This window comes from Falco rusticolus, chromosome 14 (genome assembly GCF_015220075.1).
Source record: "Falco rusticolus isolate bFalRus1 chromosome 14, bFalRus1.pri, whole genome shotgun sequence".
NCBI classification, from domain to species: domain Eukaryota; kingdom Metazoa; phylum Chordata; class Aves; order Falconiformes; family Falconidae; genus Falco; species Falco rusticolus.
Window position 1 is genome coordinate 5,054,468 of NC_051200.1, and position 13,047 is coordinate 5,067,514.

General features: G+C 48.3%; 1 protein-coding gene across 1 annotated transcript in view; it reads left to right on the plus strand.

Annotated features, from left to right (window-relative positions):
* PSMD10 (proteasome 26S subunit, non-ATPase 10) overlaps positions 1–12,945 on the plus strand; it is a 60,163-nt gene extending 47,218 nt beyond the window's left edge. The window contains exon 5 of the mRNA XM_037408005.1: positions 12,846–12,945. Coding sequence (XP_037263902.1) covers positions 12,846–12,855 — 10 coding nt within the window. The 3' untranslated portion in view covers positions 12,856–12,945. The remainder of the gene's footprint in view (positions 1–12,845) is intronic.
* The last annotated feature ends 102 nt before the right edge of the window (positions 12,946–13,047 follow it).

Consider the following 13,047-nt stretch of genomic DNA (forward strand, 5'->3'; position numbering starts at 1 on the left):
CCGGGCATGGCCCCCCGCCCCGCGCCGCCGAGGGCAGGTAAGGGGCGCCGGGGCTGCGCGGGGCGCGGCGTGTGCTGGGGGCCGGGGTGCAGCCCCGTGCGGGCCCGGCACAGGCACGGGCGGCGGCGGGAGCGGGCGCCTCGGGGCTGTGCGCGGGAGCTCGGCGTGCCCCGGGGTCGGCGGCGGGACGGGGCGTACCGGTGCCCGCCGGCGGCACCGGCCGGACCTCTCCGGCTGCGCAGGGCGGGGGGAGCGGCAGCGCTCCGAGCGCGGCTGAGGTACCGCTACCTCCCGCCGCGGCGGCCGGCGGGGGGAGCCGCGGGGCTGTGCCCCCAGGGAGCGGCCGCTGTGCCCCGAGTGCCCCCGGTTGCCGGGGCTGCTGCTGGGCTGCCCCTCCGGTGGGGTCTGAGGCCGCGGCAGCGGGGGCAGCGCCAGGTGGCACGGGCCGGCCTCGCTGCCTCGACGCTCGGTGCGGGCGGGGAGCATGGCTATGGCCGCAGCGTGCCCGGCCCTCCGTGTGGGGCAGGCACCTCGCACAGCACCCCCGGCCTCGGCCCGCGGGGAGCAGGGGGTGCCCGGCCTGTGCTGCCCCAGCCGGGGGCTCGGCCTGGCCCCAGGGCCTGTGCCCCGCCGGGCTCCAGCACTGCCTCAGCGGGGGCGTCGTGCTCCAGGGCCCCTGTGTGGCATTACCGAAATAAAGGTGTTTTGTCTTGCGCTGGTGAGTTGTGTTATCAGGGCGCACTGCAGTTAGTCGTGGGAAGGTTTTGTGGCCTCTGTTTACAATGGGTTTGCGAGGTGGCTGCTGGTTTTCGGAGGAGAGGTGTCAGAGCCAAGGTGCAGCTGTGTTGTTGAGAAAATCTGACAGGAAAAACTTTTGAGAAATGGAGAAACTCCTACAAAATAAAGGGCGCTTCTGATGCTTTATAGCTTACTTTGTGTTCTTCCTTCCACACTTCATATTCTAAGCTACTTTTAGAAACCTGGAGCCTGAAGTGTCACTTCCCTGTGACTTCTGCTGTTTTGTCCATATTTCCATAGCTGCCCCCCCGTTTTATTTACTTCCTTATTTATGCTTCATTGTTGTAAATAGTTGATGTGGCAACAAGAGTGGCATTTATTAATTTCTGCTCCCTTTGCAGCCAGCTCTCAGGTGTGATTGATGCTGTTACATAAGCGATGGTAACCTGTGGCCACTGGTACTTGGTTTGTTATGTCTTTCTTGGGTTTCTTTGGCAGCGAATAATTTTTAAATGAAGTATTTTGCAATGGAGGTTGTCCTCCCCAGCAATGTTACGGACCCTTCTGTGCCCCCTGCATCTCTGCCTCCAGGACAGACCTCAGGGTATGGCCAGGACAGTGGAGATCTACAGCCCTGCCGCTGTGAAACTTCTGTGAGGGTGTCAGCAGGCAAGGATCAGTTGTTATGAGAGCTGAACCCATCTCTCTCGCCCTCCTCTCCTCTCTCTCCCTTCCTGTTCCACCTTTGGCAGAGTATCTGAGAAGCTCCACATGGGGACCGAAGTTTCTGCTCTCCTGCACGGTTCTGTAATTGAAGCGCAAACTTGGGGGTTTTCCTTCTGAACTCATAAATCGTGTCCCTTCTAATGGGCCTCCATCACTGGGAAAAAGGCAGCCCTTGCCACAGGATGGCACAAAGTGGACAAAGCATTCATTGTATAGCAGGCTCACTTAGACTGCATGTAAATCAATATTGTTATCTACGCTTCAGAGATGTAGGGAGGAAGAAAGAACAATCCTAAATATTTGCAACAAAGATGAAAGGAGTAGGCACCTGTGCTTGAGGTATCAACAGGCAGCAGAGCCTGAGACAACTAAGTGCCTATTTAGTGACTCTTGAATCAAATACAGTTACTTTTTTGCAAGTTAAACCTAATGGTGTAGTTCATCTTGGAGGGGACAGCAGTTCAGGGGAGCTCAGCCATGGAGGATGTTGGGTGCTGCCCGCAACTGTTTTGAATAAGCTCGCATTGCTTCAGCAGGTTCAGCCCAAGCTGTTGCCTTCTTGCAGCCGTACAGGTCGCTGGGCTGAACGTAGCGCTGCAAAGCACAGCAGTCAGTGACGTGCAGCGCTGCCCGGCAGACAGCTTGCCCTCTGCAGTATATGTCTGTTTTACACAACAGTATCGTCATATAGTCATGTCTGGGCAGAATTATAGTTGTCACTGTTTATATAAAAGCTCCAAATCTTAATCAGTTTGAGCACCTAGAAATAAAACTACATTGTTCGGCAGTACGGGTGATTGTCTTATCCAAAAACTCTGTCTTCCCTCCCTCCCTGCAAGATTTGCTAAGTATTCATAGAGCTGCACAGATGGAAGAAACACCTTGTCTGTGCAAGAAAATGATACCAGATGATCATCTGAAAGTGATTTTATTTTTAGGCATTTAATTAAATTGGTGCAGTCTGTGTTTGGATTTTGCACTTGAGTTTACCTAAACTATATCTTGAGCTAAACTAAATGACAGTCTGTCCATGTGCAGATTTGTGCCAGTTAAGCACATCTGTTTTTTATAGCCATGCCTGTAGTTAATTAACCTACTGTAACTTTGTCCTATAGAGAAAACCTAACATGAGAACTGTGCCTTTGTGGTGAAATTAGTATGGCATCTGATTTATTTAGTCAAGTAATTAATTTCCTTGTGAATCTGGATTCCCAGTCTCTGGTAGTATTAGCCTCCTCACATCTGTGGGTGTTGTACATCACCCTTAGCTGGGAAGACTTAAATGCAAGATCTTTCACTGAACTCTGAGCACTGCCAGGGACAGATAGTGGAAGCAGGTGCTTTTTTTTTTTCTTATTGTAGGTAACAAGTGCTGCCAGAGATACCTCCTGTCCTACTCAAGTCATCCAGCTCCTACAGCACATACATGGTTCCAGTAAGCGAATTAATGACTGAGCCTGTGTTTGCATTGGAGAGTTGCATTACTCTTGGAAGGAAAGTGGCCTGGTTTATTAAAAAATATTTCCATGTATGAATTTGTTTTCTCATGGAACAAGATCTGTGACAGAAGGTGAAGTCACAGCTTCAGTAATGGGATTACTGTCCCTGGAGTTTACTTGTACTGTATCTTGGAGTGACAAAACAGTTTTATTTAAAATTGTAGCATAATGCATTTCTGTACTCAAACCAGGCGCAGCACAGACCAATCCAGGCCTCAGCACATGTTTGGAAATTAGAAGAGAAGGTAGGGATCCCAAATCAGGTATGGACTTGAGCTTCATTGTTCTCCCCGTTCATAATGTCAGGGCTGACCCCAGACTGTGGATGTAGCCCCTCTGTGTTTTGGCGTCACAAGCTAGAAACTGCAGATCAGGATACGTCTTAGAATGTTGTTTCCAAGACTTTCCTTTTCCCAGATGCTGGAGGGAATTATACCTTCCAAATATACCTCATTTTAAGCAATTACGAGATGCACCCTGCTGTTTTGCAGTTACCTTCATTCCATTTTTGAGCTGTTTCAGAATCATCCAGGTGGGGCTGAGGCTTAAAAATAATAGTTGACCAGAAGGAAGGATCCCTCAGTATGCAAAAGATTCCTTGGTTTGTTTCCTCAACAAACAGCACTGGTTTCCCGTGGGTTTTAGCGCCGTACTCTGCCTTGTGCCATCAAGCTCAGCAGGCAGAGGAGTACAAAGGAATTGGGCCCCCTGTATTTTGGACTTCTGAGCTCCCACTGTGTTACAAAACCAGCGGTTGTTGGGGTTTTTTTTCCAACAAAATGGCCTCTGATTCTGAGGGCTCCTAGCCAGCTCCAGATGGCTCAGCAGGTGTTGCAAGTTCAGTATTACTGGGGCATAACAAGCAGGGTCAGGAAAGCAATTTATGACATGTCACCACTGGAGGCAAACATGGAGAAATTATGGTTGGAAGGAAGCAAGGTTGAGGTCAGTAAAGATTTTTTCAGGGTCAAAAATAAAAGCTAGAAATTCTCATAGGTGGTTGCTTTTTTCTTCACCTTCCAGTCCTGCAGTTTCTTTGGTTGAACTCAGCAAAACTTACCTTCTGTCTCCCTTTTTCATATTGAAGATATCTGGGTTCTGAGGATTGAATGAGTTACAAATGGGGACAGGGAGATGATTATTCTAAATATATAACCTTCACCTGCAGTGGTCTAGCTTTAAGCTGCTGATTTATCTCACTTTTAGCTACCATACATTTGTTAGTTGTTACCTTTTCGAGTATAACAGCTGAGAAGATGCTTTTAGGAGTAACCTTCATACCATGTGACATCTAAAAACACTGCTAGCAGCGCAGCTGGGCTCTTTAAAGCTGATACATCTCTTTTCTCCGTTGGCTGAGAGGGAAGCCTAGACACCAGGATATTTTTGGGGTGGAAATGTCAGTGCAGCAGAAATGCAGCACAACTTGCATGAGGAGCTCTAAACTGGCTCACAGCTAAGCTGGGGGGGGGGGGGGGGCGGGAATGAAGATTTGTTACAAACTAATAAATGGGGAATTGCAGATTCTTTTAAAACTCCATTATCTTAAGGGTGGAAGTGCAGATTTAGCACAAACCTCAGCACAGGCCTCTGCCCCCCACCCCAAAACCAAATGCATTTAGTGGTGGTGTGGGAGCGCTTCCCTCGCGCTGCCGCCAAACCCCCTGCCTGTGCTGGGCTGGCCGGAGGCAGAGTGGGGCTGGCAGGGTGACGGCATAGCCAGGCCTCTGAAATACTGGCATTCTCTTGCAGCTGGGACACGGCCATCCTTGTTCAGTGGGATATTAGAAGATTTCTCCGTGTCCCAGGCAGCTGTGCTTGTTTATTTGTGTTCTGGCAATCTGCAGAATTACAATGAACTACATCCTGCAAGATCTGCAAATAGTTCCCCACCTATGAAATAAACAGAAGTCTCAAATATTTAAGCTAAAGCATTAGATTATCAGTTTATTACCAGTAAAAGGCCTTATCGACCTTGAGGAGTCTGAGTCACACTTCTCCTCTGATGGGCTTTATTTTTTTTTTTGCAGTGCTGGCTCTAGAAAATAATGGTTAGGACTGAGAAGCTCAGTCTTTTGTTTACCCTAGGTGGTAACTGTAGGATGGCTTATTTAATTAAAAATGGATAAAAGGAAGTAAATTGTATGTAATGCAAATTCCACCCATGCAGTTCCTTGCTAGAAGGAGATGCGTAGAGTTCAGTGTAGATAATTACTCGTGTGACGGTTGCATTGTATTAGGTAGAAATGGAAACTGAAGCCTTAACAAAACCTTCTGTAAAACTGTGGGTCTCATACCTTCTTCGGAAGCAGTGATATTTCTGAGACTGAGTGCAAATAAGCAGAGTTCACCAGCTTCTAATGTGGCCAGTGGAGCATTTCTTCAATTGTGCATTCCCCACATGCACTGAATAGGGGAGTTTACTTGGTTTTTTGGCTTAGCATTGTATTGTTGTTCTAAAATACCTGCTGCCAGCTGCTCTCAAGGGGCTGGGCTAGAGACCTTCCTGCTCTGATAAACTCCAGCAACTCTTATGCTTGTAAGAACATCTCAGGGCTATTCTTGATCAATGGATGTCCTTCACTAAAGCTGCCCAGGGGGAGGAGGAGGAAAAAGATTTTAATAAAACAGCTGAGATTGTGGGGACGTTATTGGAAAGTGTAATGTGAGACAATGACTGAAATGGAGAGAAACCACCCAAGGCTGTGCTGACAGTGAGCTGAGCAGTGGTTTTTGTTCTGGCATGCACATGGGAGTGAAGAGCCATGGCTAGGGTCAGAGCTGGTGTCTTCCAGCCTGCTTCTTGGGGCCTGCTGAAGCTGCCCTCAGCACCAGCTGCTCTTCATCGTGTCTGAGGAGGGAATGGCACATTGTGTCACGTACAGCCCCCACCAAATAGAAAAAAATCTGTATAACATCTGGGATTAATTGAGTTTGAGTAATGTTGACATTTGGAGGTAGGTGAGACCAAACCAGCCTGGCACTGCCAGAATTTGGCCTTGACATTCCCTGTGTGATGGTAACAGATGCATTTGTACATGGACTGCTCTGGGAGACCGCAACTACCTGCTTCGTTTGAAATTACTCTTTATCTTATCAGCTGTCTCTCATCCGAAGGCCATTTCTGCATGACTTGGGAGTTTTTTGGGTAGGAACAGTAGACCTCTTTACTGGGACAAGTCAGACAAAATGTCATTGCAGACAGTGCAGCCACAGCATTTTTAGTGGAATAGCTTTTCAGAAACCAATTACATTAAATATATTCTCTGTTCTCATAGCTCGCAGCTGCTCTTGGTCTGTGAAGGACTAGACAGTTCATAGCCACAAGTGGCATATTGCAAATTATGAGGAAATGGTGCGATACCGTTCCCATCCGTATTATTGCACCTTGAGGGCTTGTCTGTGTCTAAAAGGGAGCACTTAAACCAGTCAGGCTGCCACAGGTCTAAGTGAGACTCACACATCTGGCTCCCTTCTGCTGCTGCAGCCCCACGGGCTCGCCGCTTCCCAGCCCAGGACTGCCATTGCTGGCGGCGGCCGTGGCTGGTGCAGGCTGCAGCCAGCTGCAGGCTCCTGTGCTGGGTAGCACTGGGAGGCACTGGGGCTGCTCCACTCCCCTTCTGGCTGCAGCCGCAGCACCAGACTCAGGGCAGAGAGGCACAGTCCAGCCCCCAGGCACAGGAAGTTTTATGCTGGTTTTCAGAGAGACCATCCTATAGTTTGCTTTTTATGTCTTCTCTGCTGGTGAAGGTCATCAATCAAATGTCATAGTACTAGCCTGTGAGCATTATAACGGCTGTCAGTGTTTTGCCTGTAAAAATAGTGATGGCAATACCTCTGCATAGGTCATGGTACTGACAGCAGAAGAGATCAGTTGGGAGGATGAGTGGGGCTGGATCCTCCAGCATGAGACACAGCACAAAGCTGACCGTGGACTCTGTACAGATATGGCAGTTTTGGCGCTGAGTCTTTCTGGTATTGTTAGCTACAGCGTGTATTGAGGACTGCAGTGTGACTGTGGGTGCCAGGACCACATCCATCATTCTTAATACAATGTTACTCTTGGTTTTGACCTGCCCTACAAGAGCTGTCTCAACTATGAAGGGTATTGGGAAGTGTCCACACATTGTAAAGCAAAAGGAGGTTATTTCCTTACATTGTGATGGAATATGTGATAAAGAGGTATGGACAGAGGCAAGCAGCCTCTCCAGCTTGCTGCTATTTTCATCTGGCTATGAATAGTCTTGTGAGGTCAGTATTATCTATTCTGGGTTCTGTTATGTTTTGGGTGGGAATGTTCTTACATCTTTATTACATGGACCTGTGTGCAGCTCCAGGTCTCAAAGGGTGAGGTGGGTTTGGATGGTTCTGTGGTGACCTAGGTGATGAAATTGGGGTGTTAAATACTGTCACCATTTTTGGGTCCTGACTACCAAATTGGCAGGTTACAGTTCCTAAATTCATCCTCTTCCTTTGCACGCAATGCAGCTTCTGCTCAATGAAATCTGCTTGGCCCGTGGTGTATATTATTAATTTGTGCACATCCCAGTGCTGAGGAAGATGTGCAGCATTGGGAAGGAACGGTGTGCACTGAGAAATCAGAACTGAGACTGGAGTGTCCTGCTGATGGTCTATAGGTAATTTGTGTCTGTGGGCAGGTGACAGCAAGAGCACTGAGCTGGTGCTGCACATCTGAGCAGTTTGCGCTCAGGTTAGTTACGAAGAGCATTAAGATAGTTCTGTTTTGAGCTGGAGCTCAGTTAAACCTCCCAGAACTAAAATGAAAATGCAGATTAAAGGCGGTGACAGCACCTTCAGCCATCTGCCTTTCCAAAAGGGGCTATGTTTCATGCCTACTAGGCTAAGCAAGCATTTAAATGTCACCTGATAAAACTATTTGAAAGAGAGTTACTTAAAAAAACCAAGCTACTCCTTGAACAGCACCCTTCTGCACTGTAATAAAAAGGAAAACCTTGAAGAGAGAGGCTATATTAATTCAGACGAGAGGTCTGTAACGTACCTTATTTCATAAATAGCTCTTACAGCTGCAGAAACTCTACATGGGATTAGTCTATTTATTTTGGAAAGTGCTCGAGAACTACACCTTCTCGAGCTTTTCCTTGAGGGCGCAGCTGCATGCCCGTGACCTCTGCGGCCAGCAGGCTCTGAGAGGAGGCAGGACCAACAGCACAGGTAATTCGGTTGGGTTTGGTCACATGTGTGAGGACGCACAGCAAAGCGCCAAGGAACAAGGAAATGAGCATGGTCCAGGCTGCAGGCGGTCGCTCGCTGTGCCTCAGTGCGGGGATGCTCCCTGCAAGAGGATGATGCGCTCTGCTGAAGAAAGGTTGGTGTTTGTTTACCCCTTCACTTTTAGGGGTTGGGTATTGGGTTGGTGCTAGGGGAATGCATGTCACACCGCCACTTGATGCTTTGCTGAAGGGAGAAAGGGGCGGTTTGGGACAGGTCACAGATTTCTATGTCTCAGCTGGCATAAACGGGAGTCTCCCCGCATCTGTGCTTAGCACCTGGCCTTTCCTGGGCTGTCAGCTCCAAAGCGTGTGGGACTGCTGTTCTTCCCGAGTCACAGTGCTCTTTGCACTCTTTGCACATTCCAAGCAGCTGACAAAGGGAAGATTTATTCCTTTTATTAGTATCCTTCTTAGCTTTTCTGCTGGCAGAGCTGTCAGCGGTGCCCCATGCGAAGGCTGGCATTGTCTGGATTCCTCCTGGCTGCAGAGCTGCAGGCGGGCATGGCTTACACCACCTCTCTGGGCACTGTAAAACCAGTCTCGCAGGTGAAGATACCAGGGGCTGCAGCTGTTGGAAAAAGCCTTTTTTGCACCTAAACACTGCTAAACAGTTCTGTAGTAGGTTAGATGGGGGGCAGAGGAGGGTGTGAGGAATGATCAAAACTCCCTGAGTAATGCCCGGAATGAGCAAACACCAAACTTCCTTTCTCTGGAAGAGAAATCCTGGCTGTGACACAGGTCTGTGAAGTGAGCAGCATGGAGCAGGTGAATGCAGAATAATCCTTACTGGGTTTTCTAATAAAATGCTTGGGGATATCGAATGAAGCAAGGAAGCGGTGGGTCAAAACAAAACATCGGCAGATACTTGTGCACTTCAAGCGGTGTGAGCCTGTGGGGCTGCGGGGCTTTGAGGATATTGCAAATGCTTAAAATGCATGTGAGTTCAGAAAGTAACTAGAAAATTCTGTGAAATGCAGAGATGTTGCTCCTGTTTCGGAGAGTCCCTGCCCTGTACCTTGCGGGAGCTGGCGCGCAGGATGGCTCGCTGTACCCTCCCTAGCCATATGCCGTTAGCCCTTGGTGAAGATAAACTGGTGCATTACAGGGACCTTCAGCCTAGCCGTAGCCTTTCCTGTAGTTCTAAACTGGACACTGAAAATCTGTTGGGAGATAAGATGTATACATCCCGGTATGATGTTTTAACGGAACAGGCCTTGTTTCTCCACCCATGTTTCTCGGGCTCCGGGTTTGACAAGCTGCTCAGCGGCATGACGTGCCATCGCGGATCTGCTCTGGTGACTGGAGCATTGGCTGCTGCTTGGGGAGGCAGCTGCAAGAAATCGAAAGCTATCACAGTAGAAGATGCAGCCAGTTATGCCACATGATAGGTCATGCTTCTGCCTGTCTCCACACCCCCTCCACACCCAGCGTTTGTCAACACGGGTGGGTGTGCGAGTCAATCTCATGTTCTCTTCCCCAGAAAAGCAGTTAGAGGGAAGAAAGTCCTTTGGGCATCCAGCGTGCTCCTCCTCTCAGATTTACAGTCTTCCCTGTAGCCATGATAATCCATATTGCCCATCTGCTTTGTCGTGCCCAGTGGCAGGACGCAGCAGGGCTGCTCCCCCTGCACTGGGGCATGGTGGTGGTGCAGCGCCTGAGAGCAGCCTGAGTTTGCTCTGCACAGTGTGCATCAGTCTTTAAGCAGACACTGCTAATCCGGACACAATTCGCTCTTTCATGACTCTCCGTTTTGCTTTTGTTGCCAGAGAGCAGTCCTGACCTAGGAGGGGTCTCCCACCAGCAGGAAGGAAGGAGAGTGCAATTTTCATTTTGCTTGTCATGGTTTGTCCAAAACCAGTTTACATCAGCAGGCTAACAAAGGTGCTTGCACTTAAGAGGCCCCAGTCTAGGGTAAAGCATGCCCCAGTGCTGCCCGATGACTCCCATCACTGCCGTACAAATTTGCAAGGCTTTTGTGTTTCCCTTCCCCGCTGTTTGCAGAGGTGGCGAGGCGAGGGCTGGGCAGGACGCACAGAAAGTGGCCCCATCCATGTGAGACCCACGGGGTCTTGGCTTTCTTATAGCTCTGTTGATTTAGGTGTTCGTACTGCATCATCCCTGTGGTCTCCAAACTGTTTATTAACAAGGCTTTGAGGCAGGAGAGGATTATGTGCAATCTAACAAAGCAATTCAAAGCTGTGTGGTGCTGCTTAAGCAGCGTGTGAAGTCTGGGATTAAGCGATCTGGGGGAGCAGGCGATGGCTAGCCACAGTGCGGTGTGCCTGCCTGATAACGTACCGTACATGTCAGTTGATTTTTGCCTTTCATCTATTGTGCTTGCAGACCCAAGTAAACGAACAACACGCTCTCCCTTGTCACGGTGTACCGGAGTGGTTAGCGGTGGGGTTCTCCTGTATCTGCAGGGTCCAAGGCAGGGCAGCACAGTGCACCCATCCGAGGCTGCAAAAGCTCAGGTCTCCACGGGGCCAGCCCCGTGGCCCTGCCACATATGGAGGTCATTTCCCAGCCTCGTTTATTCTTGCTGGCCTTGGTCGACAGCTTTGCAGCTCCTGAGATGGCCAGCAAGACTTCCAGGTGGAGCGGTCTTCTGGACCGGCTCACTTTCCCACAGTGAGTGCATGAAGTGGTTTGATTTTTAACTATTTAAAATTAAAGGAGTTGGATGTTCGGTTTCCCTTAACCTTTTCTTTCTAATGTAACCACTCCAGTAAGATAAAACATTCTCGGGGTGGGGGGTGGGGGGGGAAGGCTGTTTACAAAGAGGTGACCTTTATTCTTTTTCTAATTGACTAACCATACTGATGAATAAGTCTTTGCTGAAAATGTTTTCTGAAGTACTTTCAGCCCACATGTCATGGGTTTGTTAAAAATAAATAGAAGTTCTAGAGAAGCAAATATTGTGAAAACTGTGTCCCTAGATACTTCTTTAAAAATAAAATCTGTCCCAGAAAATTCTGTAAATGTCTTTGTAGAAGTAGAATTGTGCCTGAGAGCCAGAGATGGTTAGAACAGGGTGTGAAAGAGCCATGCCAAGCTGGATGAAATGTAGGTTTAAACAATGGAGATTCATCAGGGCTTTTTATTACTGTTTCTGGTTTAGCTGTTTAGAGTGGTATTGACAGTTTCTCAGATGATAAAGACTATAATTGTAGTGTGACAAGCACAGCCTTGCTTGCCTCAAAGAAATATGAAATGTTTCCTCCAAAATTTTTCTTCAATAATTAGAGAGTTTTTATGACAATGCCCATTCCTTTTACAAGCCTTTTTATGTGGTGTCCTTTGGTATTTCTTTGTAAGCATTAAGGGCAGATGTCTGTTCTTTCTTCTGACATGTTGTTGCACCATTTTGAAAAAGGCAAACGTTTGGGAATGTATCATGCATAAAATAACAGAAATCAGTGAAATCATGTAAAATGAGCAAAGTTCAACTGAAATACTTGTGCTTGACTTTGGATATGCTCGTTGATGGAGGAGGTGCACCATGTGGACACAGTCCAAAGAAATGACAAAAATGATGAAAACCCCAGCTCTGAGGAATCTGATGGAGTTGGGGTTGGTGGAGGCTGAAGTGTAAAACCCTGTGAGGATGGCTGCAAAGGGAGCACCTCCGTGGTGGCTGGGACAGGCCGGCATCGATCAGGGAGATCTGGGCTAGGCAATAGGAACAAGTTGCTTGCTACCAGTCAGCTAAGCACAGAAATAGGTTGCCTGGGAGGGCTGTGGTAGCTGTCCTTAAAGGGACAGGTTAGACAGAGTAGGCACGATACAGGCCGTGAGGTTAAGGAAGGCCTTCAGATCACATTTGCCCTGAAAGCTGGGATTTATTAATTTTTAATGACCTGACTCCCAAGGCTGTGGTTCTGGGAGAAAATGCCAAGTATGATGAAACCCATGGTCACCTGTCAGGCTTGGAAACAATGGAAAAATCCCATCTGGTGAGCTAGAAACTGCCTTCATGGACATGAGCAGAACTTCTGCTCCCTCAGACATGTGCCTGACTGCCCTCACGTTGACCAGGACGGAGAAGAAGGAATAAAGTAGCAAAGCAACACGTGGTTTACTCTTCTTCCATACCCTGCAGCCTCTGGCTTTTTTCATTGTCTTCTGGAACACTAAGTGATCTGCACCTGTATTGTTTGAATAGCAAATATCAGTGCAGCATAAAGCAAAGTGCACCCATACTAGAAAATGAGCAGCCTCTGGCATTCTATAGCATAACGTGCAGCAATAACACTTGCAGGTGGTTGTTCTGTCACTTTCCAATTGCTTTATGAAGGTTGGCTGCTTATTCTCCATCTCATTTAGGGCAGAAAGAAGTGAGGAAAAGAAGAATGGAGGTAAAGAGCAAGCAAGCGATTTGGTGATTTATATGCATACTTTGCTTGTAGCATGCTGAGTCAACTGTTTACCTGTTAGTAGGAAAGCGGCTAAAATAAAATACTGTCTCGGTTAGGTTAATACCACATGAGGAGCTGTAGGACGGGGAGGAAAGTAGGGCAGCTTGTTTTGGAACTTGTGCTGAAGAACAAATAAAAACCCCCAATGTACACATTCGGTTACCATATGTCGTGCTTATCATAAAAGGCATCTTGGTGTTATTTCTTTGCAGGGATGCTTGAACTCCACGGAGGCAGACTTCCCTGTTGAAGAAAGCGCATGCCAGAGGTGCTGGGGTTGCTGGTGGTGAGAAGAGCTTTCGTGCCTGTTGAGGCAGCTAAGGCGGACGGCGAGCTTGCTCCTTCCCGTGCTTGCCTGTTTGATTGACATTGGCTTCTAAATTGCTGCGGCTGTGCCTGAAGAAAAGCAAAGGA